The sequence below is a fragment of the Lactuca sativa genome, chromosome 9, assembly GCF_002870075.4.
Source record: "Lactuca sativa cultivar Salinas chromosome 9, Lsat_Salinas_v11, whole genome shotgun sequence".
NCBI lineage: Eukaryota > Viridiplantae > Streptophyta > Magnoliopsida > Asterales > Asteraceae > Lactuca > Lactuca sativa.
The window spans coordinates 48,004,544-48,031,952 of record NC_056631.2 but is presented as its reverse complement, the minus strand read 5'-3'; the positions used below and the strand labels follow the sequence as shown (position 1 = coordinate 48,031,952).

General features: G+C 35.6%; 2 protein-coding genes and 1 long non-coding RNA gene across 4 annotated transcripts; 1 reads left to right on the top strand and 2 right to left on the bottom strand.

Annotated features, from left to right (window-relative positions):
• Window positions 1-5,059: 5,059 nt before the first annotated feature.
• LOC122196030 (uncharacterized) lies at window positions 5,060-6,319 on the bottom strand. Its single transcript, XR_006187294.2, has 3 exons — window positions 6,160-6,319; window positions 5,706-5,989; window positions 5,060-5,372 (listed from the first exon to the last, which is right to left on the bottom strand). It is a non-coding gene; the product is annotated as an uncharacterized LOC122196030 (long non-coding RNA).
• Window positions 6,320-21,968: 15,649 nt separating this feature from the next.
• On the top strand, window positions 21,969-23,852 carry LOC111919541 (co-chaperone protein p23-1). Its single transcript, XM_023915108.2, has 5 exons — window positions 21,969-22,144; window positions 22,883-23,069; window positions 23,161-23,320; window positions 23,390-23,427; window positions 23,533-23,852. The coding sequence occupies exons 1-5, from the start codon at window positions 22,140-22,142 to the stop codon at window positions 23,680-23,682; spliced, it is 540 nt and encodes a 179-aa protein (XP_023770876.1). The 5' UTR covers window positions 21,969-22,139; the 3' UTR covers window positions 23,683-23,852.
• LOC111919540 (probable F-actin-capping protein subunit beta) lies at window positions 23,798-25,820 on the bottom strand. Of its 2 annotated transcripts, XM_052767481.1 has the most exons (8): window positions 25,670-25,820; window positions 25,499-25,624; window positions 24,993-25,063; window positions 24,795-24,908; window positions 24,590-24,675; window positions 24,308-24,501; window positions 24,087-24,182; window positions 23,798-24,014 (listed from the first exon to the last, which is right to left on the bottom strand). In XM_052767481.1, exons 1-8 carry the CDS (start codon window positions 25,670-25,672, stop codon window positions 23,922-23,924), a joined length of 783 nt encoding a protein of 260 aa, XP_052623441.1. In that variant the 5' UTR covers window positions 25,673-25,820; the 3' UTR covers window positions 23,798-23,921. The 2 variants fall into 2 exon arrangements, with proteins under 2 accessions (XP_052623441.1, XP_023770874.1); XM_023915106.3 differs by having other exon boundaries at window positions 25,499-25,803.
• Window positions 25,821-27,409: the final 1,589 nt, after the last annotated feature.

The following is a 27,409-nucleotide window of genomic DNA, read 5'->3' as shown; positions in this document are numbered from 1 at the left end:
GACTACCATTTACTAGGATAGAAATGCGAGAAGATTGCAAACATACTCTAATCCAACTAATCCATAACGATCCAAACCCTAAAAATTGCATTATCTGTTCAAGATAATACCAACTTATTGAGTCGTAATCCTTTCAAAATTGATATAAAAATCAAATATGTTTCTTATTTTTCTTATACTGATCAATCAGCTCATTCAACATTAAATATCTGTTAAAGATTTGATAATTCCTGATAAAAACATGTATGTTTTATTTTACATTAGGAAATTTTATTTATATATCAAATGTTATTTTAAATTAGATAAATTCTCTAATAAATAAAGGGTTTTTTTTGCCACATGTCTCATTCTTATTCATTTTGCCACATGGTATTTTCTAGAATTTTTTCTTTTCCACTTTTCATTTTATTGTAATTTTCATTTTATTAAATTAAAATTCCACATTTAATATGTAAGTTAATATATATATATATATATATATATATATATATATATATATATATATATATATAAGGTATTTATTAGAAAGACTTTATATATATAATGTATTCAATGTATTAAAACCTCATTAATTCTAATAATTCAAAAATTTTCTTATTTTTCTAATAAATTCAAATTCTTAAATTTTTGAAATTTCATATATATATATATTTTTTAAATAAACTCATATAATACATGAGTCTCACACCTAGTAAAATAATAATTTAGACTTTAACTTATTATTTTTTATGTTTATAAGCATATTGATATAGATTATGAAATAAAGTTTTCTTATACTAGTTTTTTTATTTGGAAACTTTGACCTATAATCATCTAAAAGTTAAGTTCAAACGTAATTAATATTTTATATAAATAATAAATTATGTGAAATAATTTAGTTATTGTGGTAGATGTATTGTTTTCATTATGTTTTTACGATGTTGATCTTAGAAAGTCTTATACCTTGAAGTAAATACTTGTGTCAAATAATTTCTGACAAATAAACAAAATTATTCATGTTATGTACTTATGTAAATGAAGTAATTCTCTTAAAAATGTTTTTCAAATTAAGGAATTATTTTAGATAGAATTTACAGTTAATACTTAATAGTTTATTTTTACCAAAAGATAATGCTAACGGGCGGCAAAAGGAAAGTTCCTAATAATTTTCATGTAATGGACCTCGCCCATAAGTCATTTATACATATCAAAAACTTTCTTCCCGTTCCACAAACAAAATATTAATTAATTGAATTTGGATATTTGCGTGTTTTTATAATAATGTGGCCAGAGTTTCACAACCTCCTACCACCTTCTCTAATAAAAAAAATATGATACTTTAACTTTTATATATCGTTAATTTACTTAATTGTATACCTTAACAAAACGGTAATTACATGTAATAGCTCACAGAGAGAAAAAAGAAGTTTAATATATTATTTGTTGAGATTTTTACATTTATCAAATTTAAAAAAAAAAATTATAAAAAAAACTTTATATATTGGGTTTTCTTTATCAAACTTCAACTTATCTTCTTTTTTTTTTTTTTTTTTTTTTTTTTTTTTTTGCATTTTTTCATTTTTTTCGGAAAGACCCTAAATTTATTAATTATTTCTAGAAAAAACTTACATTTTACAAGTTTTTTCGAAAAAAAATAACTATTAACATGGTCCGATCGAAAAAAAATGAAAGAATGCAAGGTCTTTTTTTTTATTTAACTTGAGAAAAAAAAGACATAATATAAATAATTACAAATCGTGATTGCTCGAGAAATTGTATTATTTAGGAGGAGGAAACTTATATTTTTGTAACATGTATCTTAAGAAACTCTTTCGCTTGAAAGTTATATCAACAATTTCAGCTAGCTAGTCTAGTACACATAAACTTTACCAAATGGTAAAATCAAAGAACCATAAAAGTAAACCACGATCCCGTATCATAACGATATATTCTACTTTTTATATTGTAATGGGTTTGACAATATTAACATCATTTATGATGAAAAAACTATCCATATGCATCTATCATTATCTTTCGGTGATTGTTTTACAACTTGTCAGGTAACAATCATGTTGTCACTCTGAATATATAGACAATTTGTCAAAATCTACATCGTATAACCAGGAAATTTGTTCAAGAGAAACAAACATTATTGGTTTCACAAAAGTCTATCCATTCTCACCAAAAGAGTGCATGGGAATACTGCTCTTGTATTAAAACTATTTTTTTAAATCAAAATAACCAGGAAATTTGTTAAATAGAAAGAAAAGTATAACTTTATTCTATTATTGTTAAGATGGGATGAAAGCTCCAAAGTACGATTATACACACACAATTTTGGAAGTTAAATATGAGAAAAGGGTTAGACTTCAAAACAATTTCATTAATGGTAACTACTATGAAATGACCATTACTTATTGAATGGTTACATTGTTGATAAAACTCCAACAAGAGAGGAGAGAAAGAAGATGAAGGAATGAAAATAAAGACATCTAGCATGCTCCTGAATGCACTTGCAAAGTAAAATCATTACATTAGTCAAATAAGGACAAAAGGGTTTCTAGCCCAGTGATATTAAATATTGTCGTTCTTAAGGTCGAGGTTCAAGTCTTATCGTTGACATAAGTGCAATTAAGGAGTGGTTTATAAGTAAATTAGATTTGTCGTTCAAAAAAATAATTTTGGACATAAGTGAATTAAAGTTTAGTTTAGGAGTAGATTTGTCGTTAAAAAAACATTACTCAAATAAAGCTCTATCCAAAATTAGAGATGATATATTAAAGAGGTAAAAACTTCAAACCAAATTTCATATGGTATAAATGTCTTTCAACCAAAATACATTTTGGTACAATCATACTTGAAAAATACATTTTCGGTATTAAAATCTTGAAAATACCGAAAACTATTAAATTCTTGAAAATTTTGAACAATCTTTAAATTTATTTTCTTCAACGAACAAGTAATAAAATACAGGGATCCCAACACTCCCAAAGGTTCAAAATTTCAATCTCCAATGAAGTCTCAACTCCAATAGTTTTAGAAAAGGTTCCTTACGTGAGATGATCTATTAGTTTTCATTTCAATGGTTCGAGTCTAGAACCTTAAGCTAAAACTCAACTCTGTTGATTGGCTAAAAAATCATTCGTTGGCTATTCCCTTGTAATTTTTGTTAGTTTTCTAGCATGGTGTCGTTTTATTCTAGGGTAAATGGCACAAAAAACACTATTTTTACACAGAAATTCGATTTTGACACCGTGTTATTTTTTGTGTCAATTTTGACACTGTGTTTTCCAATTCGTTACAATTCTGACCACTTGACCGGTTAACCGGGTTACATGCTGACGTGGCATGATGACGTGTCAGTTTTGATGACGTGACATGCTGACATGATATGCTGATGTGTCAAAATTGAATTTTTTTCTCACAAAAAACACTAAGTTTTCATTTTTTTTTTTCGATTTTGACACTACGTTTAATTTTTTCTTTCAACTTTGACACTATGTTTTTTTGTTCCAAATCGAACATCATTTTTTCCAATTTTATTCAATGTTGACAATTTTCTATTTGAAACCGTATAAATATTTTTTTAATACATTTAAACCGTATAAATATGTTTTTTTTTTTCATTTAAAAACCATAGTTTTGTATAAATACATTTTTTTTACACTCAAACCATATTTTTATGTATAAATATGTATTAACTATATAAAAATTGTATTTTATATTAATGTGCAACTTTAAAATGTGTTTGAAGGTTTATAGGCGTGTAGTTGATCAAAATTTGGATATCAAGTTTGCAACTCATCAAATTTTTACATCTTATTAGAAGCTTATGGTTAGTTTGATTCTCATGATATAACTAATGCTTTGAATGTAAGAAAAAAACACCTTGTATTTAAATAAAAATGTGGTTTTTAAACGAAAAGAATATGTTATACGGTTTAAAATGTAATAAAAAAAATATATTTATACGGTTTCAAATGGAAAATAGACAAAATTGAACAAAATTCGATAAATGATGTTCGATTGGAACAAAAAAAACATAGTGTCAAAATTGAAATAAAAAATTAAACTTAGTGTCAAAATAAAAAAAAAAGTGAAAACTTAGTGTTTTTTGTGGAAAAAAAATCAATTTTGACACGTCAGCATATCATGTCAGCATGCCACATCATCAAAACTGACACGTCATCATGCCACGTCAGCATGTAACCTGGTTAACCGGTCAAGTGGTCAGAATTGTAACGAATTGGAAAACACAGTGTCAAAATTGACACAAAAAATAACACGGTGTCAAAATCGAATTTCTGTGTAAAAATAGTGTTTTTTGTGCCATTTACCCTTTATTCTAATAAAAAAATATGTTTATTTTTCTATTGAAAAGTGTCGTACTATTAAAAATCATCATCATTTCTAATAAATGAAAGTTTTTGCCACTTGTCATACTCATTCAATTTGCCAAATATCATTTGTGGTTATTTTAAATTAATTTTTTTCCCACCATTTTATGAGTTTTTCTATTTTATTAAATTTCGTATAATATTTTAATGTAATAATAGTAATAAATGTAGTAATAAGTGAATATCATTCTCATTAATGAACTTACATTTTAATTTTAAAATTCCTAAAATTAAAGCTCATTAGTTTTTTATTTATTTAAATTATTTGTTTAAATTTAAAAGATAAAAAACATCTTCATTATAATAATTCATTATTTTTTTTATTTTCTTATAAATTCAAAGTTCTTAAATATTTTGATATTTATATTTAACTTTTTCTTTTTAAATAACTCATATAATATATGAGTCTCACAACTAGTTAATATTATATTTCACCCACTTGTCAACATATTAATTATTCATTATAAATTTCTCATTTTAATTACATTAAATTAATTATTGATTCTTCATTTTAAATTTCAAAATTTAAATTTTCTTACTTTAATGATATTAAATTAATAACATTAAATTAAAATTTTAAATTAAATTAATACAAATTATAAGTTGATTTAACTTCACGTATTTATTTAAATCAACGGCTAGAATTTTATATAACTAAAAAATGTCTCTTAGATTATAATTTATTTAAAATAATTGATTACTGATTTTAATTTTTTAATATAAAATTTTCATTAATTTTATAACTATAGTTTTTACGGTTGTAACCTAAAATAATTATATATAAATACTTAGGAAAAAAAACAATTAAGTCTAGTTGAACATGGATTCCAGACGTCAGACATCAGACATGTGTCTCTTCCAAACTAATCCACTCACATCTTCATAATCTGCTTTAACCATAAGATATATTTCTTTGTTTGCCAAAAATAAAAGTTTGTGCCAAGATCTGGAAACGGAAGATGATTTTTTTTACTGTAGTCATCGGATACACACAACCTGTGGGATGGATTTGAAAACAAAAAATGATTTTAAAAAATGTTTTAATGGCTTAAGAAAAATAGTAAACAAGACCCGTAACCCGTTTATTGCTTGAAAAGGGCTTAAGAAAAACGATTGTTGGGTTCATGAACAGGTTTAGATATAACTTATTCGGGAAAATGACACTGTAGCATGTTAAGGTTTCATCATTTTTCCGATTTAGTCACTAAATTAATTTTCTTGCGCATTAGACCACTAAACTCATATTTGACCTGTCAATTAAATCATTTTTGTCAAAATTAACCGGTTACCAGGTCACAAAGCTAATGTAGCATTTAATAATTAATTTACCTTTATTATTTGGCAGCCACGTAATTTAATGGAAGTGAATTACTTCTTGAATTGGACAACTTCAATCCCCCGAAATCTTGAATTTGGCAAACAACACCCTCTCAGGTTCCATTCCCGATTTATCTAACATTTCCACTTTGAAATACTTGAACTTTCATAAAAACCGGTTGACCGGCGAAATCCCACCGGAGCTACTCCGGCTTCTAGAGCTCCGGAATCTTGATCTTTTAAGTAACAATTTTTTAGGAAACATTATCATTTGTCTCAGTTTAAACATGGTGAACCTGTAAATCAAAAAAAAAAATGTCTAATGAAATCTCCTCTTTGCTACTCAAAATAACGAGTTTAAAAAAAAATAATCACCACTACCACTACAGTCTACCACCGCTGTCCACCACAAAATTCGGAGACTCAAAACAATGACCCTTCAAGAAAAATAATGCAGATCGATTACCTTCAACATCTTGCCAATAAATCCTTTTCTGCACAATGTAATCAAAATGCCTTTCTCAAAGAAACCCATATCTAGATCGATGCTAATGAAGAAGATTAGTTATCACCATCATCCACCACCCAGATCGATCGCTGATGAAGACAACCACCGTGAAACTGAAATCGATTTTGTAACAGCCCAAAATCTCAAGTATTGTTAAGTTGCATTTTGGGGGTGTTTTAAAGGGGAGACTCGACGAGTTGGAGCCAGACTCGCCGAGTAGGGTCGCAGGTTTGGTCGCGGGTTCACGACTGGACTCGACGAGTCCAGATATGGACTCGGCGAGTGGATGCTGTTCAGCGGAAACCCTAGCCGTTCAGTATTGGGTCGTATATAAGGGTTATTATGCCGTCATTTCACGACTTTGGATCGATTGGGAAGAACCCTAGGCGACTGGGGCGGCTAGAGCAAGTTTGAAGGCCATTGGTGACCTTGAAGGAATTGTTGTGCAAGGAGGAGAAGGGTTTTGGCTAAAGGAACTGCAGGGAGTTCGAGTTCTGAAGTTTGGGGACATGGAAGGTGCATCATTCAGGTAATAATTCGGATTACATTCTCCTGTGATTGATGTGTATATAGATTTAAGGTTTATGGAACCCATTTGGAGCCTAGATGGATTGTTGTGTTGCTATTCAACGTTTATAACCCTGTATTAGTACCCTTAGAGGTCCAGAGGGTCCTATGTTTGTATAATCGGGAAAATATGTATCTCAGGAAGCAGTTTGATCGACTGCATGGCGTGGACTCGCCGAGTCGGATGATCAGACTCGGCGAGTAGCTTGAAGATTTACTGGGACTCGCCGAGTTGTTCTTCAGACTCGGCGAGTGGAGTCGGGGTGGCCCCGCGATTCTTTCAGGAGTGACTCGTCGAGTCAAAGAGGATACTCGACGAGTAGAAGGGGAATCTTAGAGGATTGAAGGACGACCAGACTCGCCGAGTCGCCAGGGAACTCGTCGAGTCCAGTCGAGCTGTCAATGGACTGTTGACCAGAGTTGACTGGTGTGATTTCTTAGGGTCAGTTAACGTGGAAGATAGAAGTATTAATAAGGGATATATGATGTTACAGGGAGCTTGTAGCTCGGAGGATCAAGTGCAAGGGACTTTAGGAGTTGCTATCTTCCAGTGTCCGCGAGGTGAGTCTTCTCACTATACTTCACCCGGAAGGGTTTGATTGTGTGACCGGAAGGTCAAGTATGTTATGTGTTATGTCTATATGCTATAAATGGAAAGTTAGCTGCTACGCGTGATATACATGCTTATATATGGGCCGGAAGGCAAAGTATTATGTGACAGAAAGGTCAGGTATGATATGTGGTGTATGTGCTTTATGTGTTAGAGTATTTGTATTATGTGTTACATATGTGTATGGGCCGGAAGGCAATTATCTTATGGGCCGGAAGGCAAATATCTTATGGGCCGGAAGGCGAGTATCTCATGGGCCGGAAGGCATTGTACAGTTGACCGCAAGGTCAGGGCCTGGAAAGGCGTATGTGCGTAAGGTATATTGGGGAACTCACTAAGCTTCGTGCTTACGTTGTTTATGTTATGTTGTTTCAGGTTCTTTCAGTAACGCGGGATGGCAACGGTTCGATTGTACACACCGAAGAAAGAGTTGTATATTGGAGGATCCTGGTTGTCTATTCAAATGGAAATGGAACTATGTTTTGTAATTCGAATAAGAATAAGATTTTAAACAAGTGTTTTAATATTAAATTGATTATTTAAATGAAAATTTGTTTTTGGAAATCACGGTGTTACAAATTGGTATCAGAGCCTTGGTTTGAGGGATTCGGACGCGCCTACGGGTGAGTCTGGACTCAAACTGAGGGATTAAGAAAAGGTTTTCAAATAAATGGTTTTCTAAAAGTGAATAAGAGTTCAAAGAGAAAGCAAGAAAGAGCAGTGTGTACAATCAGCCAGAGCCAAACGGTGATTTCCCAAAATACCCTTACTTTTGTAATATGAAATATCTATTATGAACTTTATGAGATATTATTGCATGCTAGAGACAGGCTAGGTATTTCATATCTTAGGACTAGAGTGGCCTGATTTGTGATGCCTTAGTCTAGGGTTTGCTGTTATATGTGCGTTATGCTTTTGTGTGTATGTGATGAATGAGAGTATCTAGTTAGAACGCACAAGGGGTAAAGCTACGGGGTACAGAGGTACTTCCGAGGATGAGCTGAGAAGGTGGAACTACCACAGATGGGGAGTCCTATGTATGCTTCAATGCTCGAATGCTGCTTGCTTTGTGCTTTGTGGAGTTATCGATGATGGGAGTCAGCTACTAAGTGAGTATGACGATACTCAGGGGGTAGAGGGCTGGCATCATTAGTAACTCTTCAGCAGCTGATAGCAAGGAAGTGGGAGGACAGCGGAAGGGACTAGGGAGTAAACCTAGCCAGATGAGTGCGCTGGTAGAGTAGAGGATTTCGCTGGAAAGCGAGCACGCGCGATGAGATGGGTGAAAGAGCAGGTTTATCAGCTACTTAGGAACTCTGGGATGGTCCGTGTGGAAAGTATGGGTAGATGTGGCAGGTAGTATGGGCCCGTACTACTGAAAGCAGAGGACCCATACTTGATACAGGGGGCATCCTAAAGGTCCTAAGGAACAGATTGAGGGGTGATGTTATGGTTCGGATACCATACATCGGAGCGGATACCGAGTGATGTTATGGTCCGGGCACCATACATCGGAACAGATTGAGATAGATGTTGTGGTCTGAGTGCTATACGTTGGAGCAGATTGGGGAGTGGTGCTATGGTTCAGGTACCATACACCGAAGCATGTTGAGGAGGGATGTCATGGGATGAGTACCATGGTTCGTAGTGGATGATGCTTGTGGCTATCTTGTTATCCGGTTATGACCGATGAGGTAGAGACTGGACGCTATGGGTTTCAAGCCTGTAGACCATGATTGAGTACGGAGAGGCGTTCCTCGAGGGGAAAGACAAGTGCCTATCAGAGTATTTTGGTAAGAGTCAAAGACAGGGGAGAATAACAGGTTGGGTTAGTGGCGGCAGTGAAGAGTTCAGATGAGTTTTGCAGTGCGGAGAGTTGTCGTCTATGTTGAGAGTAAGTCCCTGTTCTTGGGACAAATCCGGCGTTGGATACGGATTGATGAGTTGAGATGAGAGGAACGATGATGCTGCGGCGCAGTCTGCGAGCCAGATATGTTGTCGAGCAGTGCAGGTGCTTAGTATTAGATCAGTATGGGATTTGGAACGATTAGAGGCAGCCGTGATGAGAAGTTCTTGGAGAATTAGCTAGAGGTTCAGAGTATAGGGGATTGATTGACTCCATAAGGGGAGGGACTATCGGGTGTTGCACAGCACTTTTTCTGGAGCAGATACGACTTCGCTGGTGAAAGATAGTCGTGGGTTGATTGTATACTAATTGGTGTTGGTTCGAACCTTAGTGGGGGAGAACCGGGTGCAGTATGTAAGAAAGCAAAAATTGTCAGAAGTAGTAATAAGTGGAGTATAAAGATGCAGTAGGAAATCTTGAGACCATAGGTGTCGATGGTCGAGTAAAAGGGGTTACATCGGAGCTTGCGGGTCCGGTGGTGCATGCCGCAAGTGCGGAAAGGAGGGGCACTGTGCACGGGATTGTTGGCAGTCAGTGCCAATTCGGGATTTGAGGAGGACAGGATGAAGCGGAGCCCCAGAGGGCTCAGGGTCGTGTTTATCTGCGTACGGCAGAGGGAGACGGAGCAGTGTCGGAGACAGCTGCGGGTATGATGCTTTCATGATGTCTTAATTGTCTTGCATTGATTTGGCGTATTGTTTGTGCTGGTATCTGGTATGGGTTTCGATGCGGTATTCGTTGTTCGCGGGTCTGGCATGGCTATGGATTGGTGCTTCAGGTTTTCGCTTTGGCATTCGTTATTCCCTGATGGTTGGGTATGGTTATAATTGGTGTTTTAGTGTCAGTAGTCTTGTGCGGTTCTCGATGTGGTGTTCATCCTTTGGGCAGATTGTGGGTTTGGTTATGGGTTATTGTCGAGAATTCCTTTGGTTATCGTTCGTGAGGGTTGTTAGGGAAGATGCGGCACTGGGTTGATTGTCGGGTAGCATCTACAGTCGTGGAGTGGATGATTGAAGGACTAGATTCTTGTGAGTGGGTCGATCAGGGAGGAGGTGTGTTTTGCTGAGGGTTGCTTGTGCTTGTGGGAAGCAGTCAGTGTGTAATTGTTCTCTTTGTACAGGATTATTCTGTAAGGTCGTTAATGACGATCGGTGGCGGTTAGTCAGTGTTTTAGTGGGGGAGAATTAGAAAATTCTCCGGGAGATCGATGAGTATGTGAGGGTGCCTAGCTGTTGGGATTCAGCAGTGTTTGTCAGCGCAGAGTATAGGCTGACGAGAGCGAGTGTCGGGTATGCGGGGCGGGATACAGACCTAGGGCATTCGATTGTGGAGGCCTGAGGGAAGGCTGGGATCAAGCTTGAGTAAGTAACCGGGGTTATGTGATCAGAGTATTGGTATGTCTGAGGTACGTGATGGGTTGTACTGCGTTAATCCCACGGGATTTATGTTGTGCATGTTTCTAGAGTTGGAACTGGAAGGTTCCCAGAGTTCAAACCTGAGGGTTCGCAGCGTTGGGTGTACGGACCCACAGGGATATAGCCTCGAGTGGCTAGTATGTGTTATGAGAGTCGGTCCAGTCATGCTGGAGACTCTGTTGGTATTGCTGGATCAGTTTGAGATTACGGATGGTGTACGTGCAGTGTGATTACATTGGAAGGTCGGGCCCCGGGATTGGCGATCTTGTTTAGCTGAGGCAGTGATCTTGATGAGTGGAGAGAGTGCATGAGAATGAGAGCCCCTGCAATGAGAACCAGAGTATGTGGATAGCGGTTACGCAAAAAGGGTGGTGTCGCTTGGGGCGAGCACCGTGGCACCGGTTGGAGTGGCATTATGGCCAAGAGGGTTCCTTGGAAAAAGGAAAAGAGGAAGGTGTGTAACTCCGAAGGGGTGCAAGTTCACGAAAGTGAAAGCTGCAGAGCAGAATTATGGTTAGAGTATTTCAAGTATGGTTTCGAGCATCGTGTTTGTGGCAGTGAAGTAGGAACCCATCCGGGTTGGGATGACTGACGAGACTCAAAAAGGATGCAAGGGAATAGAGAATCTTGAATTCTCAGTGTGAGTCTGATCAGGGTATAGGACGGATATTAGTAGTTCGTCTTGGGAGATGTTCGAGGATATCATCAGTGAATCGGGTTTTTCAACCTGCGAGTGTTGGGACTAGTTCAGTATCTGTATGTGATGGCAAGAGGGAACTTGTGAGAGTTGATCTGAGAAGGAGAACGGATCTCTCAGTTGGTCCGGAATGGGCAAAGTGGGCTTTGGATCGGGGATCCGATGGTTCAGGGTTTCCTAACCCTTATGGGTTGAGTGATCGTTGAGATTTGGAGCAGAGTGCATCTTGGGTAATTTCCGACTACAGAGAGTGATGAGCAGTTCAGAGTTCGTACTTTAGTTGACAGGGCAGACTCAGCAGGTTAAAGAGAGTTAGTGATCGTCTAGAGTTAACAGGAAAGTTATGCAGGCAGACGCCGCTGCGAGCATGTGATTCAGGTCGGCGACTTCGTATTTCTGACGGAGTGTTTCGATTTAGGAAGAGGGGTAAATGGGGGGCCCCGGTATGTTGGGTCTTTTCGCGAAGGTGCGAAGGTAGGAAGGGTGGCCTACCGTTTGGAGCTGCCAACGGAATTGGGACGGATCCATGACACTTGTATGTGTCGCAATTGAAGAGGTGTATAGCGGAAGAGTCAGCAGTGGTTCTACTAGAGAACGATTAGGTGGATGCGAGCCTGTGTTACGTCGAGAGGCCAGTGGCCGTCGGAGATCGGAAGATCAAGGTTCTGAGGAACAAGGAGGTACCTCTGGTATTGGTTCAGTAGCGGCCTCGGGAGAGATCGGTAGTGTCTAGGGAAGCCGAAACGTGAGATGCGGGAGCAGCAGCCAGAACTATTTTCAGAGTGAGACTTCGAGGGCGAAGTCTAATTCTAGTGGGGGAGAATTGTAACAGCCCAAAATCTCAAGTATTGTTAAGTTGCATTTTGGGGGTGTTTTAAAGGGGAGACTCGACGAGTTGGAGCCAGACTCGCCGAGTAGGGTCGCAGGTTTGGTCGCGGGTTCACGACTGGACTCGACGAGTCCAGATATGGACTCGGCGAGTGGATGCTGTTCAGCGGAAACCCTAGCCGTTCAGTATTGGGTCGTATATAAGGGTTATTATGCCGTCATTTCACGACTTTGGATCGATTGGGAAGAACCCTAGGCGACTGGGGCGGCTAGAGCAAGTTTGAAGGCCATTGGTGACCTTGAAGGAATTGTTGTGCAAGGAGGAGAAGGGTTTTGGCTAAAGGAACTGCAGGGAGTTCGAGTTCTGAAGTTTGGGGACATGGAAGGTGCATCATTCAGGTAATAATTCGGATTACATTCTCCTGTGATTGATGTGTATATAGATTTAAGGTTTATGGAACCCATTTGGAGCCTAGATGGATTGTTGTGTTGCTATTCAACGTTTATAACCCTGTATTAGTACCCTTAGAGGTCCAGAGGGTCCTATGTTTGTATAATCGGGAAAATATGTATCTCAGGAAGCAGTTTGATCGACTGCATGGCGTGGACTCGCCGAGTCGGATGATCAGACTCGGCGAGTAGCTTGAAGATTTACTGGGACTCGCCGAGTTGTTCTTCAGACTCGGCGAGTGGAGTCGGGGTGGCCCCGCGATTCTTTCAGGAGTGACTCGTCGAGTCAAAGAGGATACTCGACGAGTAGAAGGGGAATCTTAGAGGATTGAAGGACGACCAGACTCGCCGAGTCGCCAGGGAACTCGTCGAGTCCAGTCGAGCTGTCAATGGACTGTTGACCAGAGTTGACTGGTGTGATTTCTTAGGGTCAGTTAACGTGGAAGATAGAAGTATTAATAAGGGATATATGATGTTACAGGGAGCTTGTAGCTCGGAGGATCAAGTGCAAGGGACTTTAGGAGTTGCTATCTTCCAGTGTCCGCGAGGTGAGTCTTCTCACTATACTTCACCCGGAAGGGTTTGATTGTGTGACCGGAAGGTCAAGTATGTTATGTGTTATGTCTATATGCTATAAATGGAAAGTTAGCTGCTACGCGTGATATACATGCTTATATATGGGCCGGAAGGCAAAGTATTATGTGACAGAAAGGTCAGGTATGATATGTGGTGTATGTGCTTTATGTGTTAGAGTATTTGTATTATGTGTTACATATGTGTATGGGCCGGAAGGCAATTATCTTATGGGCCGGAAGGCAAATATCTTATGGGCCGGAAGGCGAGTATCTCATGGGCCGGAAGGCATTGTACAGTTGACCGCAAGGTCAGGGCCTGGAAAGGCGTATGTGCGTAAGGTATATTGGGGAACTCACTAAGCTTCGTGCTTACGTTGTTTATGTTATGTTGTTTCAGGTTCTTTCAGTAACGCGGGATGGCAACGGTTCGATTGTACACACCGAAGAAAGAGTTGTATATTGGAGGATCCTGGTTGTCTATTCAAATGGAAATGGAACTATGTTTTGTAATTCGAATAAGAATAAGATTTTAAACAAGTGTTTTAATATTAAATTGATTATTTAAATGAAAATTTGTTTTTGGAAATCACGGTGTTACAGATTTGGACTCTGAGCTGTTGACGATGGGAAGGAATCCACCATCGTGAAACTGAAATCAAATATGGATGTCGAGATCCGGAAGGAATCTACCACCCTTGACGATGAGAAGGAATCCACCATCGTGATGTTAACAAGAACTGATTTGGTGGCTCCTCAAGATCGATTGTAACAAGAACTTATTGTAATCGATCGATTACACAAATCGATTCTTACATCAAGAAAAGTAAAAAACAAAGAACACAAATTGATTTGGTGGCTCCTCAAGATCGATCGATTACAACAAAAACTTATTGTAATTGATTGATTGCACAAATCGATTCTAACATCAAGAAAAACAAAGAACACAAAACTAAATCCATATCGTCTTCGGCTTATGACGGGTAAATCCATATCCATCACTTTCCAATCGTAAATTCATTATGAACCAACACTAAATTAGGGTTTTCGACGACACAGGCGACACAGTTTAGGGCGATATTGGCACTGTTTGTGGTGGTTTTGGGTGGGCGATTGTTGTTTACGGTGTTTGGGTATGTGGACTCGTTGGTGAACGAAGAAACGAAGGGATGAAGAAAACTGTGATTTGTTTTCTTTTCTTTTCTTTTTCTTTTTGGTTTTTGTATTTATTTAATTAATCAGGATATTCCTGCCACGTAGGCATTTTGACCGGGTAACCTGTGAAAATTGAGCAGAATGACCAATTTAACAGGTTAAACGTGACTTTAGTGTCCTATTGCGCACAAAATTAACATAAGTGACCAATCCGGGAAAAAACAAAAACTTCGTTGTGCTACAGTGTCATTATCCCAACTTATTACTGGGCTGGTAAAACAGCTTGGGAAAAACGATTATAATGATAGTAAACAACCTTGGAAAAATTGACTAATGGTTGGTAATAAAATAAAAACGATTATATAAGGATTTTATGGTTTAAAAAAGTTCCCGATTTGATTGGTGAACTGTTAAAAGTGATTTGAATAAATAGTTTGGGTTATCTTCTTTGTTGTGAATGATTTAAAGATAATTTCTCGAGATAGCTTCTTATTTATTTGTAGTGCTAGTGTTTTGATATTTTTTTTTATTCATAATACTTCGAGTAACAATGATATTATGGTTTATGAATGCTAGTGTCTTATTGTTTTTTTGCCACTAGTAACCACTTATGTATCAGAACAAATATGTCTGTTCTTAATGGTTTTGTAAATTATCAAAATTATTTTTGATATGAATTTATGTTTGCATCACTAAGTCTAATGGTTTTGTATTCTCATTGCATCAAAATTATTCTTAATTTGAATGTTAAACGGGGTTCCCCGTTACCCCGTTGGGATACCCACAGATTCGATAGTGTTTGGTAAACGGGTACCCGTTGGGAATCGGGTCGGTGACGGGATCGATTTTCATATTCGAGGATGGGGCGGGATTACCAAAACTCGTCTCAAACCCGCCCCGTTGCCATCCTTCGTTTATTGTGTTGGGGCTTAAACCAATTATATGGTCTAGTTTAATGGGTATAGAGTGATAAAATGAAATGTTTTTTTAAGGTATTCACTTATTGTGGCTTAAAAAATGATAATACAAGTTGTTTATCGATAAAAAATAAATAAATAAATAAGACGGTCGGCTTAAATAGGGTTTGAGAAAATAGATGACATTGGGTGTATAAAACTGAAGATTTGAATAATATGAGGGTGTTTAGCGAGCTTCAAGTTTTTAACTTCTTTTTAGAAAAAAAAAAACTAAAAAACTATATTAAATTTTAGCTAAAACAAAATGTTTCAAATCTAAAAACAACTTCAAGCTCGCTAAACACCCCCATGCTAGTCAGATCACTTCCGACTTCTAGATACTCACTACTACCTTCCAGCTATTTTTAAAATCAATCACTTATTTTAGTTAAGTCATTTTATGTAATTTTACATGTTTAAAAGTTTTCAATTACTTTTGTCGAATACTCATACAAATAAAAATACAGCTTCCAACTTCTAGATGAGAAATTAATTATCTTCCTACTTTTTGTGCCTAATATCCTCCTACCTATTTTAGATAGTGACAAGTGTCATTTAATTTGATTTAAATTTGAATGAAATGTTAAATTTGTACACTTGTCATCATCTTAAATATGTAGGAAGAAAATTAGAAACAAAAGGTAGGAGGATATTTAATTTCTCCTTCTAGATACTCACTACTAGCTTCCAACTAATTTTGCTGAACACGCGCTATGTCGATAAACAACAAAGAAAAGAAAAAACAGCTAATGAAAAACTTTTTACCGTTCAAGAAATGCAAAGATGTAGAATTAAATAAATAAGACATCCAAATGACTTTATATACTAGCATTACAAATATTTCTAAATTCTAAACATACTATAAAACCGGTAACAAATAAAAAACATTCATAATATATTGTTAATTTTAGAGCCAAAGGGTTTCTAAGCATCTTCGACTATACCCTAATTGGTAATCATTCTATTTACATCATTTCAATCAGCATATCTACCTTGCTTGCATTCCACATCAATACCCGATGAGGAAGAATGGAAACCAAAGAATTCTTAGATAACATGTACACAGGTTGAATAGCAATTATAAAAACGTTGTGACCTCATCTATATACATATCATCCAAAAGGTACTTCAATGCACATCTACAATCACTTATACTTAATAACCAACACATACATATATAATCAAATTGAACATTGCATGTGACATATAACTAAGAGAAGATGAAGATGATGATGAACGATATGAACAAAATTGGAACAACCATAAACTGATACCATGTTACTGATCGGACTTTGAGAAACATATGAATTTGTAAGAGTCTTATTGATTGAATGAATCAATGACATGGCTACTCATCTAATAAATACATCAATTTACAGAAGCTGGAGAAAGATTAACTATCTAACAATAATCTAAGACAAACTACCAGAATGCCCTTGGTTAGTTAAGCTAGAATAACTAACGGGATTTATGAAGCTAACAAGAAAGTCTATACGTTCACTTGGAGAACTTTTGAGATAAGAGAATACTATGAATTTGAGGTTTACAAATCATTTAGAAGAAGGAGAGCTGATTGATCTGTTGATGATTGCATCACAAATTAGTTCATGTAATTGCATGTAGAAAAGAAGAATGTTATAATTGCATATGTGAATTCATTCTACTTGTTAAGAAGGTACAACAAATATTCTTGAGTCTTGACTCAACCAATTCTTGAAGAACTCCATGTGTAACAACTTTGTCACCTGTCCCAAACTTTATTGCGGTTGAAACACCAAATTTTGTGAGGGTCCAACGTATATGTGAGGGTCCCACGTATATCAGATACCATTATAGATGAAGCATCCAACTCATGTTTTGGAATGAGAAATAAATATATACAATGGCATAGTTAATAAGTATGAAGGATTGAAAATGTGGGAATATTCATCTAAGTGTGAAATATGAAGAAAATATTTTAAAAAGTGATATCACATTTTAAGTATCATGTTCAAATTTTGATGGCAAACTGGATTCCAGTTCCCAGATAAAATTTTGGTGGATAATATGAATATAGAAAGTTAAAGTAATTCATTAATGGAACATGATAAGATTGCAAGAAATATAAGTAGGTATCAAAGCTGTAACGCCCCAAAAATACCGGTTAAAAATTTCATTTTTAATTTAGGTTAAAACATAAAAACATCATTTCAAAACATTCATAATAATAATTCATGTCTAAAAACCGGTAATGTCATAGTAATAATTCAGAGTACATCCCAGAGATCCATAGTGCGGAAAACAAGAGTGTGTGTGATATGTCGCTACCGCGCCGGCTCCTTTCCCTTAGCTGAAGAGGTACCTGAAATCAAAACTGAAAACTGTAAGCACAAAGCTTAGTGAGCTCCCCCATAATACCTCATACCATACAAGCATACAACATACAACATGAAGCTAGGATTTACGGGCCTCGCCCACACCCACGAAGATACGGGCCTTGCCCACACTCCGCTAGCCAGAAGATACGGGCCTCGCCCACACTCTACTATTTGGGAGATACGGGCCTAGCCCACACTCCATTCTCGGAGAGATACGGGCCTTGCCCACACTCAACCGCTACCCATAATATACAAGTATCACACAGACAACAAGTATAGACAACTCTATCATACTGGCACATATCATAATCAGCTCAACCAAGAGATACGGGCTCGACCCACACTCTAATACTAACGTTTCGTCTATACAGGCCGGCCTTGGTGCCTTAGACCCGTTCCTACTGGAAGGAAACTCACCTCGAAATAGTTGCTGGCCTGTGTGGGAATTGACTGTCTACTGCTGCTACTGCTGCTCCGGAAATCCTCCGGCTATAATTCCCACAAAACACTCAATCAAACACCGCTAACTGACCCTTGGGTAAAATGACCATTTTACCCTTGATCAAGTCAAAAGACAAAGCCAGAGTCAATTTTCAGTTGACCCGACTCGCCGAGTTGGCTCTCCAACTCGCCGAGTCCCTATCCAATCGATTGTCCTGCAACCCGTCTCTACTCGTCGAGTTGGGCGTTAACTTGACGAGTTCTCCTTCTAAACTGATGTCCAAGTCCTTCATCCTACTCGCCGAGTTGTATGAACAACTCGCCGAGTTCATCTTCATCCGATGAACACTTTATGTTGTGACTCACCGAGTTGTATGAACAACTCGCCGAGTCTGTTCTTGATCTAAGAAGATTGCCTTGAACTCGCCGAGTCAGGGCATTGACTCGCCGAGTTCCTTCATGGGTGAGTTCGGCTCCCAACTCCTCGAGTCCACCCAGGACTCACTACTCTACTCGACACAACGAAAAGGGGACAAACTCGGAGACTCACGACTCGACTCGCCGAGTCAGATGAGCGACTCGCCGAGTCTGCTTCATGCAAAAGCCATATATGTGATTTTGCTTGAATCCAGTCCATGCCATTCATAGATCTGGGCTCCTAGGGCCTGGTTTACACGTAAAGTTTCCAACTTTACGTGTAGATCATCACCAATGAAGGTTTTAAGGCTCAAAGTGCACCAAAAGGGGTAGATCTAGGACTTGTGTGCAACATGACTCCATAAAGACAGTAGATCCAAGCTCCAGGGACTGAATAGTGCCTAGATCTAAAGGCTAACAACTTAATACGACCCACAATGCACAAACAAGCTTGGGAAATGGCTCAAGAAGGACCTTCATGAAGCTATTTGGGACTACAAGCTCAAAAACAGAGGGGAAATGAGCTATACCTCAGGGAAAACGTTGGGATGACACAGAGATGCTTGGCCTCCTTCTCCTCTTCTTGATCTTCTCTTCTTGCTCCTCAACAACTTCAAAAACACACCCAAATACTTCAATCTCTCAAGGAAAAAGGGCAAGGACGATGTTGGGGGCTCTGAGGGTGAATAGGGGCGAGTTTGGGGCGGAATGAGGGATTAAATAGGGTGCAAACCCCTGAAACTTAGGGTTTCATCAAACAGCGGTGACTCGCCGAGTCTAGGATACGGACTCGCCGAGTCGCCAACTTAAAACGTGTCCCGGGTCCCGTCCCTACTCGGCGAGTCGGACCTACAACTCGCCGAGTCCAAGGCTAAAATGAAAATACTCAAATGAAATTTACGTACCAGGAACCAGGTGCTACAAAAGCAAGGAAACACCTTTGGTATAAAGAGGAAAATGTTTATCTTATTGGTCGGAAATGAAAATAAATAATTCAAGTATGAATGGGCAATAAGGGAGTGATGAGATAAACTTATGGATTGTGTCATTGGAAATTAGAATGCCTCATAGACTGTTAAGAATTGAACTAGTTTAAGAAAATTGGATAAATGGGAAAAATTGAAGATACTAAGTTGTGAAGTAAGATTGATTATATAAATTATAAGAATGTTAATAATGATAATCCTTTCATACTATGGATAGGTAAGAAGCAAAAGTTTAAACATATGGAAAAGGGAAATCTTCAAAAAAATCCTAAAATTTTACGCTAATTTACGAAAAAGTCTCAAACTAAAATTTGTTTACAAAAAAACATTCATTACTAGTAAAAATGGGGATTTGACCCATTTTTCCTGGTTTACCGGTTTCATTACTTATCTGGTTTCATTAAAGTCTTGTTATTTTACCATAATTTACAAATAACTCCCAAACTAAAATTTAGTGATGATTTGACATTTTTCTCCATGTAACATACATTTGACCGGTTTTATTGTTGAACTAGATGCCTAGTTATTAAATGAGGTGATGATATGGATATTTTGGATTATATAATGCTATATTTACCATAAAATTTGATATCCTGATGCGTTGTATATTCTTTTGGAATATAAAATGCATCCAACGAAGACTGCAATAATTAAATAAAGTAGCAACAACTTCGTCATTTTTATGTTTATAAGAAATTTCAAATTGTCTATCTAAACATATGTAACTCAATATATCTATCTCATCAGAGATCAACTCATTTCCTGTTATTTTTTTTCCTAGAAACACACATTTTATTGGTTTCATTATTGACCTAGATACATAGTCATAAATAAGTCGATGAGATGGATATCAAATTTTACAGTAAATATAGTATTATATAACCCATCGTATCCATCTTATCAGCTAATTTAATAACTAGGTGTTCAAGTCAACAATAAAACCGATAAAATGTATGTTACATGGAGAAAATTGTCAAATCATCACTAAATTATAGTTTGGGACTTATTCGTAAATTATGGTAAAATAATGAGACTTTAATGAAACAGGTAAGTAATGAAACTGGTCAACTAGAAAATTTGGTTAAATCGCCATTTTTACCGGTAATTAATGTTTTTTCGTAAACGAATTTTAGTTTGAGATTTTTTCATAAATTAAGGTAAAATTTTATGAGTTTTTCGAAGATTTCCCTATGGAAAATAAGGTTATAACTTATAAGGAAGAAGTAGTCCACAACATACTTACTTACAAAGTATGTCACTTCAGTTTCACATCATTTTTACTAATAATTATTTTACTTAGTAAATACTCAAATACTCACCACTCCATATCATTAAATATTTTTATTTTTTATTTTTTAAATACTTAATTTTAATAAAAATACAAGATTTTTAAAAGAAAATTAAAATTCCATTAAACCAAAGTAAAAGTACACTGCTAAATGTAAAAATAAAAATTACATTAAAAAACTTTAAAAACATAAAATTTAAAATAACATTATGCTTAAATTAAAAATTACATTAAAACCTACAAACTATAAATCCTTCTACTTGACTTTCATCTTGCGTTGGAGCATGTTCGAAAAGTTTGAGTTGATCGAGTGGAAGATTCGACTGTAGCGGTGTGTTTATCATTTTCAAGTCGTTGATCGACTAACCCAAATACGATTTGTTGGCCCAACTAACACCTCAACATATAAAAAAGATTTCCTTCAAGTGTCCTAGTAGGTTTCAATTGTAAGGTATTCAAAATATTCAGAACCACAAAACTGAAGCTAATATAAATCCCAAATTTAATGGTTTGTAGGAATTGTTGGCTTAAGGGGAGAGACGAAACAACAATAAAGATTAATGACTTAATGGACATGATTTGCGGGTGAAGACGATTTAGATCCGGTCAAAATGTATTTATCCTTTAGCCAGACCTTTGGTATAAAAATATATTATATGTTTTTTACAATATTACACTTTATTAGCAAACTAACCTATACTACCATTAATGTACATGATGATGAACATTTGGTATAAAACACTCTAAAATAAAATTAATCTAGACTCAATTCTAATTTGATTCAATTTTAAAACGTTATCAATTTTTTTTAAAATAACAGACTAACCGATTGTTGTCTAAAATTCATCACTAACGACACCTATTGAAGATTTCATCAATATTTAATATTGATATCAAGTTACAACTACAGAGGGAGTCTTCTATAGTAATGACATTTGTTAGAAATAATAAATCATTGGTATATATCTAAAAAATTAAGTCAATAAATATGATATGAAACACATAAATGAAAAGTATAAATGAATGAGGCATAAATATAAGCATTGTATAATATAATAAAAAGATATTTTACGGCTGCTAAAAAGTTTATATCTATATTTTTGTAGCAAAAGTGATCAAGTTTCGGTTAGAGAGTCGGAAGCATCTAGATGCCACGGCCTTCTTCTATCCGCACCCTAGCTATAAATACTCGAGTGAATCATTTGCAGTTTCCGTATCCAATCGCCAAGTGCAGATAAACGATTGCTTTTAAAGGATTATCTTTACAGTTAGGAACCGCGAAAATCAATCAAAATGAGGTATGAATTCTGTCCGCTTTCTGTTTTCCTTTTTAAATTACTATAAACTGCTACATGATGCACTCGATTTGATGAATAAATTCCGTTAGGATTGATTTCTTCTCTCCGCATTAAGTGAAATGAAACTGTAGAATTACTCTGAATTTGATGATTCGATTCATCAAGCGATCGCACATTAGTGTGTATTGAGCAGGTTGTTATGGATTGACGATTTTTCGGTGATTTTTTTTTCAAATTTCGTTTTGTTTAGTAATCTACGTAGATCCGTCGATAAATTGCTGTGTGATTGTTACGGTTTTTCATGATAGTACTCGTTACTATCGGACTGGAGGAATTCGACCAGTCATGATCATGATCATACATGCATGCTTGTTTATGGTAACGGATTTTTTAATTCGTTATTAAAGATATAGTAGCAGGTTACAGTTCTGGTGTGATTTTAAAGTTCTATTGTTAACTTCGTAGGTGTTATTCTCTTCCAATCGCAAAGCCACTCATGTTTTGCTTCCGATTACGATTTTCGTAGCTCTATTGATAATTTTGGAGAAGTAATAATATATGTCTCCAGTTTTAGGGTTTTATACCATTACAACTTGTGTTCTTTTGTTCTGATCGGATCTGCAGTATTCATAGTTGTAATCAATGCAAGCTCGTTCACAAAAAAAAAAATTGAAATGTTTTGGTGATTTGTAAGTTATTAGCCTTTATAATCTGGTTCTGTTTCTATGTGTTTATTAGCCGACATCCTACCTTGAAGTGGGCCCAGAGGGCTGATGTGCTCTTCATCACCATTGATCTACCTGATGCCAAAAATGTGAAGCTTAAGTTGGAGCCTGAGGGTAAATTCTACTTCTCTGCAACTGCTGGAGCTGAGAATTTACCTTATGAAATTGACATCAACCTTCACGACAAGGTGGACGTGGATGTAAGTGAATAATTGTTTTTACTTTTACAAATTACATGTTTTATTTGTTTAAACCAAAAGCAAAATGATAATTAATCAAATAAAATTACAGAAAAGCAAGGCAAGCGTTGGACCACGAACTATTGTTTACCTTATAAAGAAGGAAGAAAGCAAATGGTGGAACAGGCTTTTGAAGGAAGAGGGAAAAACTCCAATGTTTGTGAAATGTGATTGGGACAAATGGCTAGATGAAGATGAACAGGAGGAAAAGGGTTAGTCAATCTTTTTCTATTTTGATCTATTTTTCATTTATTCTAATGTGGTATTGATTATATATACAGTTGGAGGTGATATGGACTTTGGTGACATTGATTTCTCCGTAAGTACACAACTTCTATTATAGATTTATACCAACAACAACTGATTCATAGCAAAATCTTTCAAGAGTCTTAACATTTTGATGATTATATCATTTGTGATGCAGAAACTTAACATGGGAGGTGGTGGAGAGTTTGATGAAGATGATAGCGACACAGAAGAAGAAATCAACAAGGAAGAAGAAGAAGCAATTGAGAAGAAGATGGAAACTGCAACTGCACTACCTGTTAGCAATGGAGTTGAGGCAACAGCTTGAGCTATTATCATATGATTTGGTTAGCATTTTAATCCAACTGTTTTGGTTTAAATTTGATGGATTACTTCTAGTAGCCTTTATTCACTCTATCTAGCAAATTACCTTGAAACATAAATGAAGATTGTACAATCTTTTACTACTTGCAATGATGAAAAAAAAATCCAAACAAATGTGTAAATGAAGAACAACCAGTAGTAAGTAACAATTTAAACATCTCAAACAGAATCTTAATTAACTTTTTATGGCTTTATATTCTCTGGTAGTGCCATGGATGGTAGGTCAGGAGAAGGGCGCAAAGTGCATACCATCTCCTTTGTTTTCCCAAAATACACCTGAAATTGGCATCATGATTAGTATAATGAACCATGGTTGGGTTTAATTGATGGGCAAAATTGGAATTTTACCTGGTCAAGTTGATTCCTGAGCTTTCCTTCCAACTCTTCTATCATCTTACCCATATTGCATAGATGACCATCTTCAACAGGAAGGTCTGCTTTCATCTATTCAACAAAGATTAAAAGAAATAAGAACATACTTCACTCATTTTACTTAATATAGGCAATTTACTTTATTTTTTAATCTATAATAACAATATGCATACATTTAGTTGCATGATATATATTACCTGTCTCCTTATTGATCCTGACAAATTAAATGTTCCAGATTCGTCACTATTTGTAGTGAGTGAGAGCATTATGGTACTTGTTAAACAGTAGTTTGCGTTTCCTTCCTGTTCTGGGCCCACCTGGATAACATGTATAGCTTCCCAACCACCTTCATTCAGATACCCTCTTTTACCATGTGCATCTTTTGATCCATCTGAGTAGGTAGTAACAAATTTTGCTTAATAGTTCATGTGAGATGAAAGATGAAAGATGGAGTAATTAATTTGAACAAAATTTGGAACCTTTTTTAATTAAAAAGCATGCGACAAAGCCTTGTTTGTCATCTTCTTCCCACAAATAGACTGATGAAATACCACCTTCGTAATACCTGACAATAGATTAAGACACAAATATTTAAAGTTGGGTAAAAGGAATAAACAATGATTTAAGGGATTAGATTTCTAAAAAGGCGGTAAGGTGAGTACTGAGTAGAGTAAAGGACCTCACTGGTCACGATATATTGTAAAAATGTCATTTGCTTCGATTTCAAGCTTCCTTAATTCAGAAGATGGAAGCATCCCGTCTTCCAATGAAGGATGGTATTTGTTTGACCAAGGTGACCTGCATATTTAATAAGATGTGAGAATCAAAACTAAAAAGGAGGTAGCAAACAAAATATGATGAGGAATAGGAATAGGATAATACCTGTAAGAATCAGCATCTCTGTTGTACTCGCATAAGATGAACTCTTTCTCATTTTCCCCATCACGTAGGACCTGTTTTGCATAGTAACAAGACCGATTGAGATTGATTGACTACAGACATCCATCATCCATGGAAGTAAAGATGAACATTCTTATATTAGTTTAATTATTATGTTAAAAATGAGATTGGGTGCACATCGGCAGCAAGTGTTCTATTTAGTCTCTGTAATTGCACTGTTCTTTATCCTCTCTATTTTAAAGTCAACGCCACCAACTCTAATCTAACCCACCCAAAATGCTAGATTCATTTAACGGGCCGAAACTCCACTGAATCTGGCCAGATTTCTAACCCTACTCACAAATCACAATAGAGCACCATAACTTAAAAGAATGAAAAAACACAGAATAGCAGATTTACGCATGCAAATCCACCGGAGATCGGGACAGATCATCAATGGAATGAACACAGAAAGTTAGGGTTTAAATGAATTTGTGAACAAACCAAACCTTAAGAGGCTGATCAACTTGAGAGAGTAGATCGGAGGAGTGGCCGGGCAAGAGGCTGAGGAGGGCGGTGAGAGCCGTCTCTGTGTGTTTTGGAGGCATCCTTCTCATCAATCCCATTGCTGCTTCTCCTCCAGTTCGATTATGATTCTTGACTTGACTTATTATAAAAACCATTACAACCGAGGACAACTCAACTCAACTCAACTCAACAAAATTAATCGTTTTGATCTAAAACTCAAACTTTCCCTCTCAGGACAGGGTAGGAGTAGGATCAGGACAAAGAATAAAAATAGGTTGGTGTATAATCTGGCTATCATTTGAAATTTTAATTGGGTACTTATTTGTAAATTATCAAATGGTCCCTGGCTATTCCTCCTTCACTATTTACTCCTTTAGTATATATATTTTTTTCTTTTCCGAAAACAAAATATTTTTATTACAAATTTGGTTATATAATAGTATATTAGATTAGCAACACAACCCAACCTAAATATTTATTAAAAAACTATTTTCTCTATCTTCTACATACACAACCTAACTATCCATAAATTTTTACCCATAATAGCAACCCAACCCAATCTTTTATTTTATTTTTAAAAAATTATCAAAAAATATATCAACATTAGAGGCTCATTTTGTAGATAATTTTATTTTATGTATTTTAATATATTTTATTTATTTTTAAAAATAATACCACGCCTAATTTTTTAATAAAATAAATGAAATATAAAATAGAAAATAGGAGAGAGAAAGATGGTGAATTATGATGAGCTAGGTTGTGGGGCAATCTGCTCATACCATTTTCTTTCTTTTTAATTTATTTTTTTAATTTTTTTAGGTGAGTTATGATGAGATGCTCATCAATGGGGATAGTCTTAATATATAACTTTGCATATATTTATCATTTTTGTTATAAGATTCAATAAAAAGCATCTAAGTTTGAAAACATTATTAGAAATTATAGAAATAATTGTTGAGACTTGATACACTTTTCTTTTTTTAAATAGATTTTTCAAATGTTTTCATCATAAATTTGTAATGGTCAAAAAAACACGATAGAATTGTATACAAGATATACAATATAGTTTCTATGCGAAGAAAACTTGTTTTAACAATTATTTCTTCCATCATATAGTACTATCATTTTGGTATTCTATGAAAAGTATAGTGTCCAATTTATAAGAATTTTTATGAAGTTATTGAATGCTAGTGTTTGTTGCTTCTTCTATATCACTATATGTATCATGTGTCATAGAGAATTTAGTGTATGGTGTTTGGTGATGATTGGAAACCAAACCCACTACATGATGATGTTGATTGCTTGCTTGTTTTCAAAGAGATCCAACCTTCAATCTAAATTTATTTATTCATATTATTTTCAACTAATACAGTTGCATAAAATATAATTGACTTTACATAGGGTTTTTTTTAATTATTATTATATACTTGCAAAATATACTTTAAAACTCTTCTCCCGTATGTTCATGTTTCCCCATTAAATTAAAATAGTTGAATAGAGTATAAAATGGTGCATTCCCGTCGACTTGAAGTCTATATATAATAGTTCTAATTTTGTGTATTTAGTAAATTATAAACTCTATTCGGATCATTTTACTAGTGTTAACTTTTTTCTTCTGACAAATTATTAAAGTTCTATTACATTAATCATGTGCTATCAATTATTTTGGGAAAAAGTAGCAAAAATTCGAAATTGCAATTATAGCCAACACATGAAATTGTCAACCAAACATGTTCTATGATTCCACTTTACTCTTGCTAAACAAAAAAGGATCCAAAAACACGTCTTCGCCAGTTTTGTAGTACCGTTTAATTTTCACGTTTAGTTTCAATTTACTTATATAAAATAAATAACATAAATTGTTCGTATATTTTATAAAAAAGAGAATTTCG

Coding starts and splice junctions, on each gene's coding strand:
- LOC111919541 (XM_023915108.2), top strand. Junction 23,070..23,160: donor ACGACAAGGTGGACGTGGAT/GTAAGTGAATAA, acceptor ATAAAATTACAG/AAAAGCAAGGCAAGCGTTGG. Junction 23,428..23,532: donor TTGGTGACATTGATTTCTCC/GTAAGTACACAA, acceptor TTTGTGATGCAG/AAACTTAACATGGGAGGTGG.
- LOC111919540 (XM_023915106.3), bottom strand. CDS start 25,672: ATGGTTTTTATAATAAGTCAAGTCAAGAATCATAATCGAACTGGAGGA. Junction 25,064..25,498: donor AAGTTGATCAGCCTCTTAAG/GTTTGGTTTGTT, acceptor TATGCAAAACAG/GTCCTACGTGATGGGGAAAA. Junction 24,015..24,086: donor TCAGGAATCAACTTGACCAG/GTAAAATTCCAA, acceptor TGCCAATTTCAG/GTGTATTTTGGGAAAACAAA.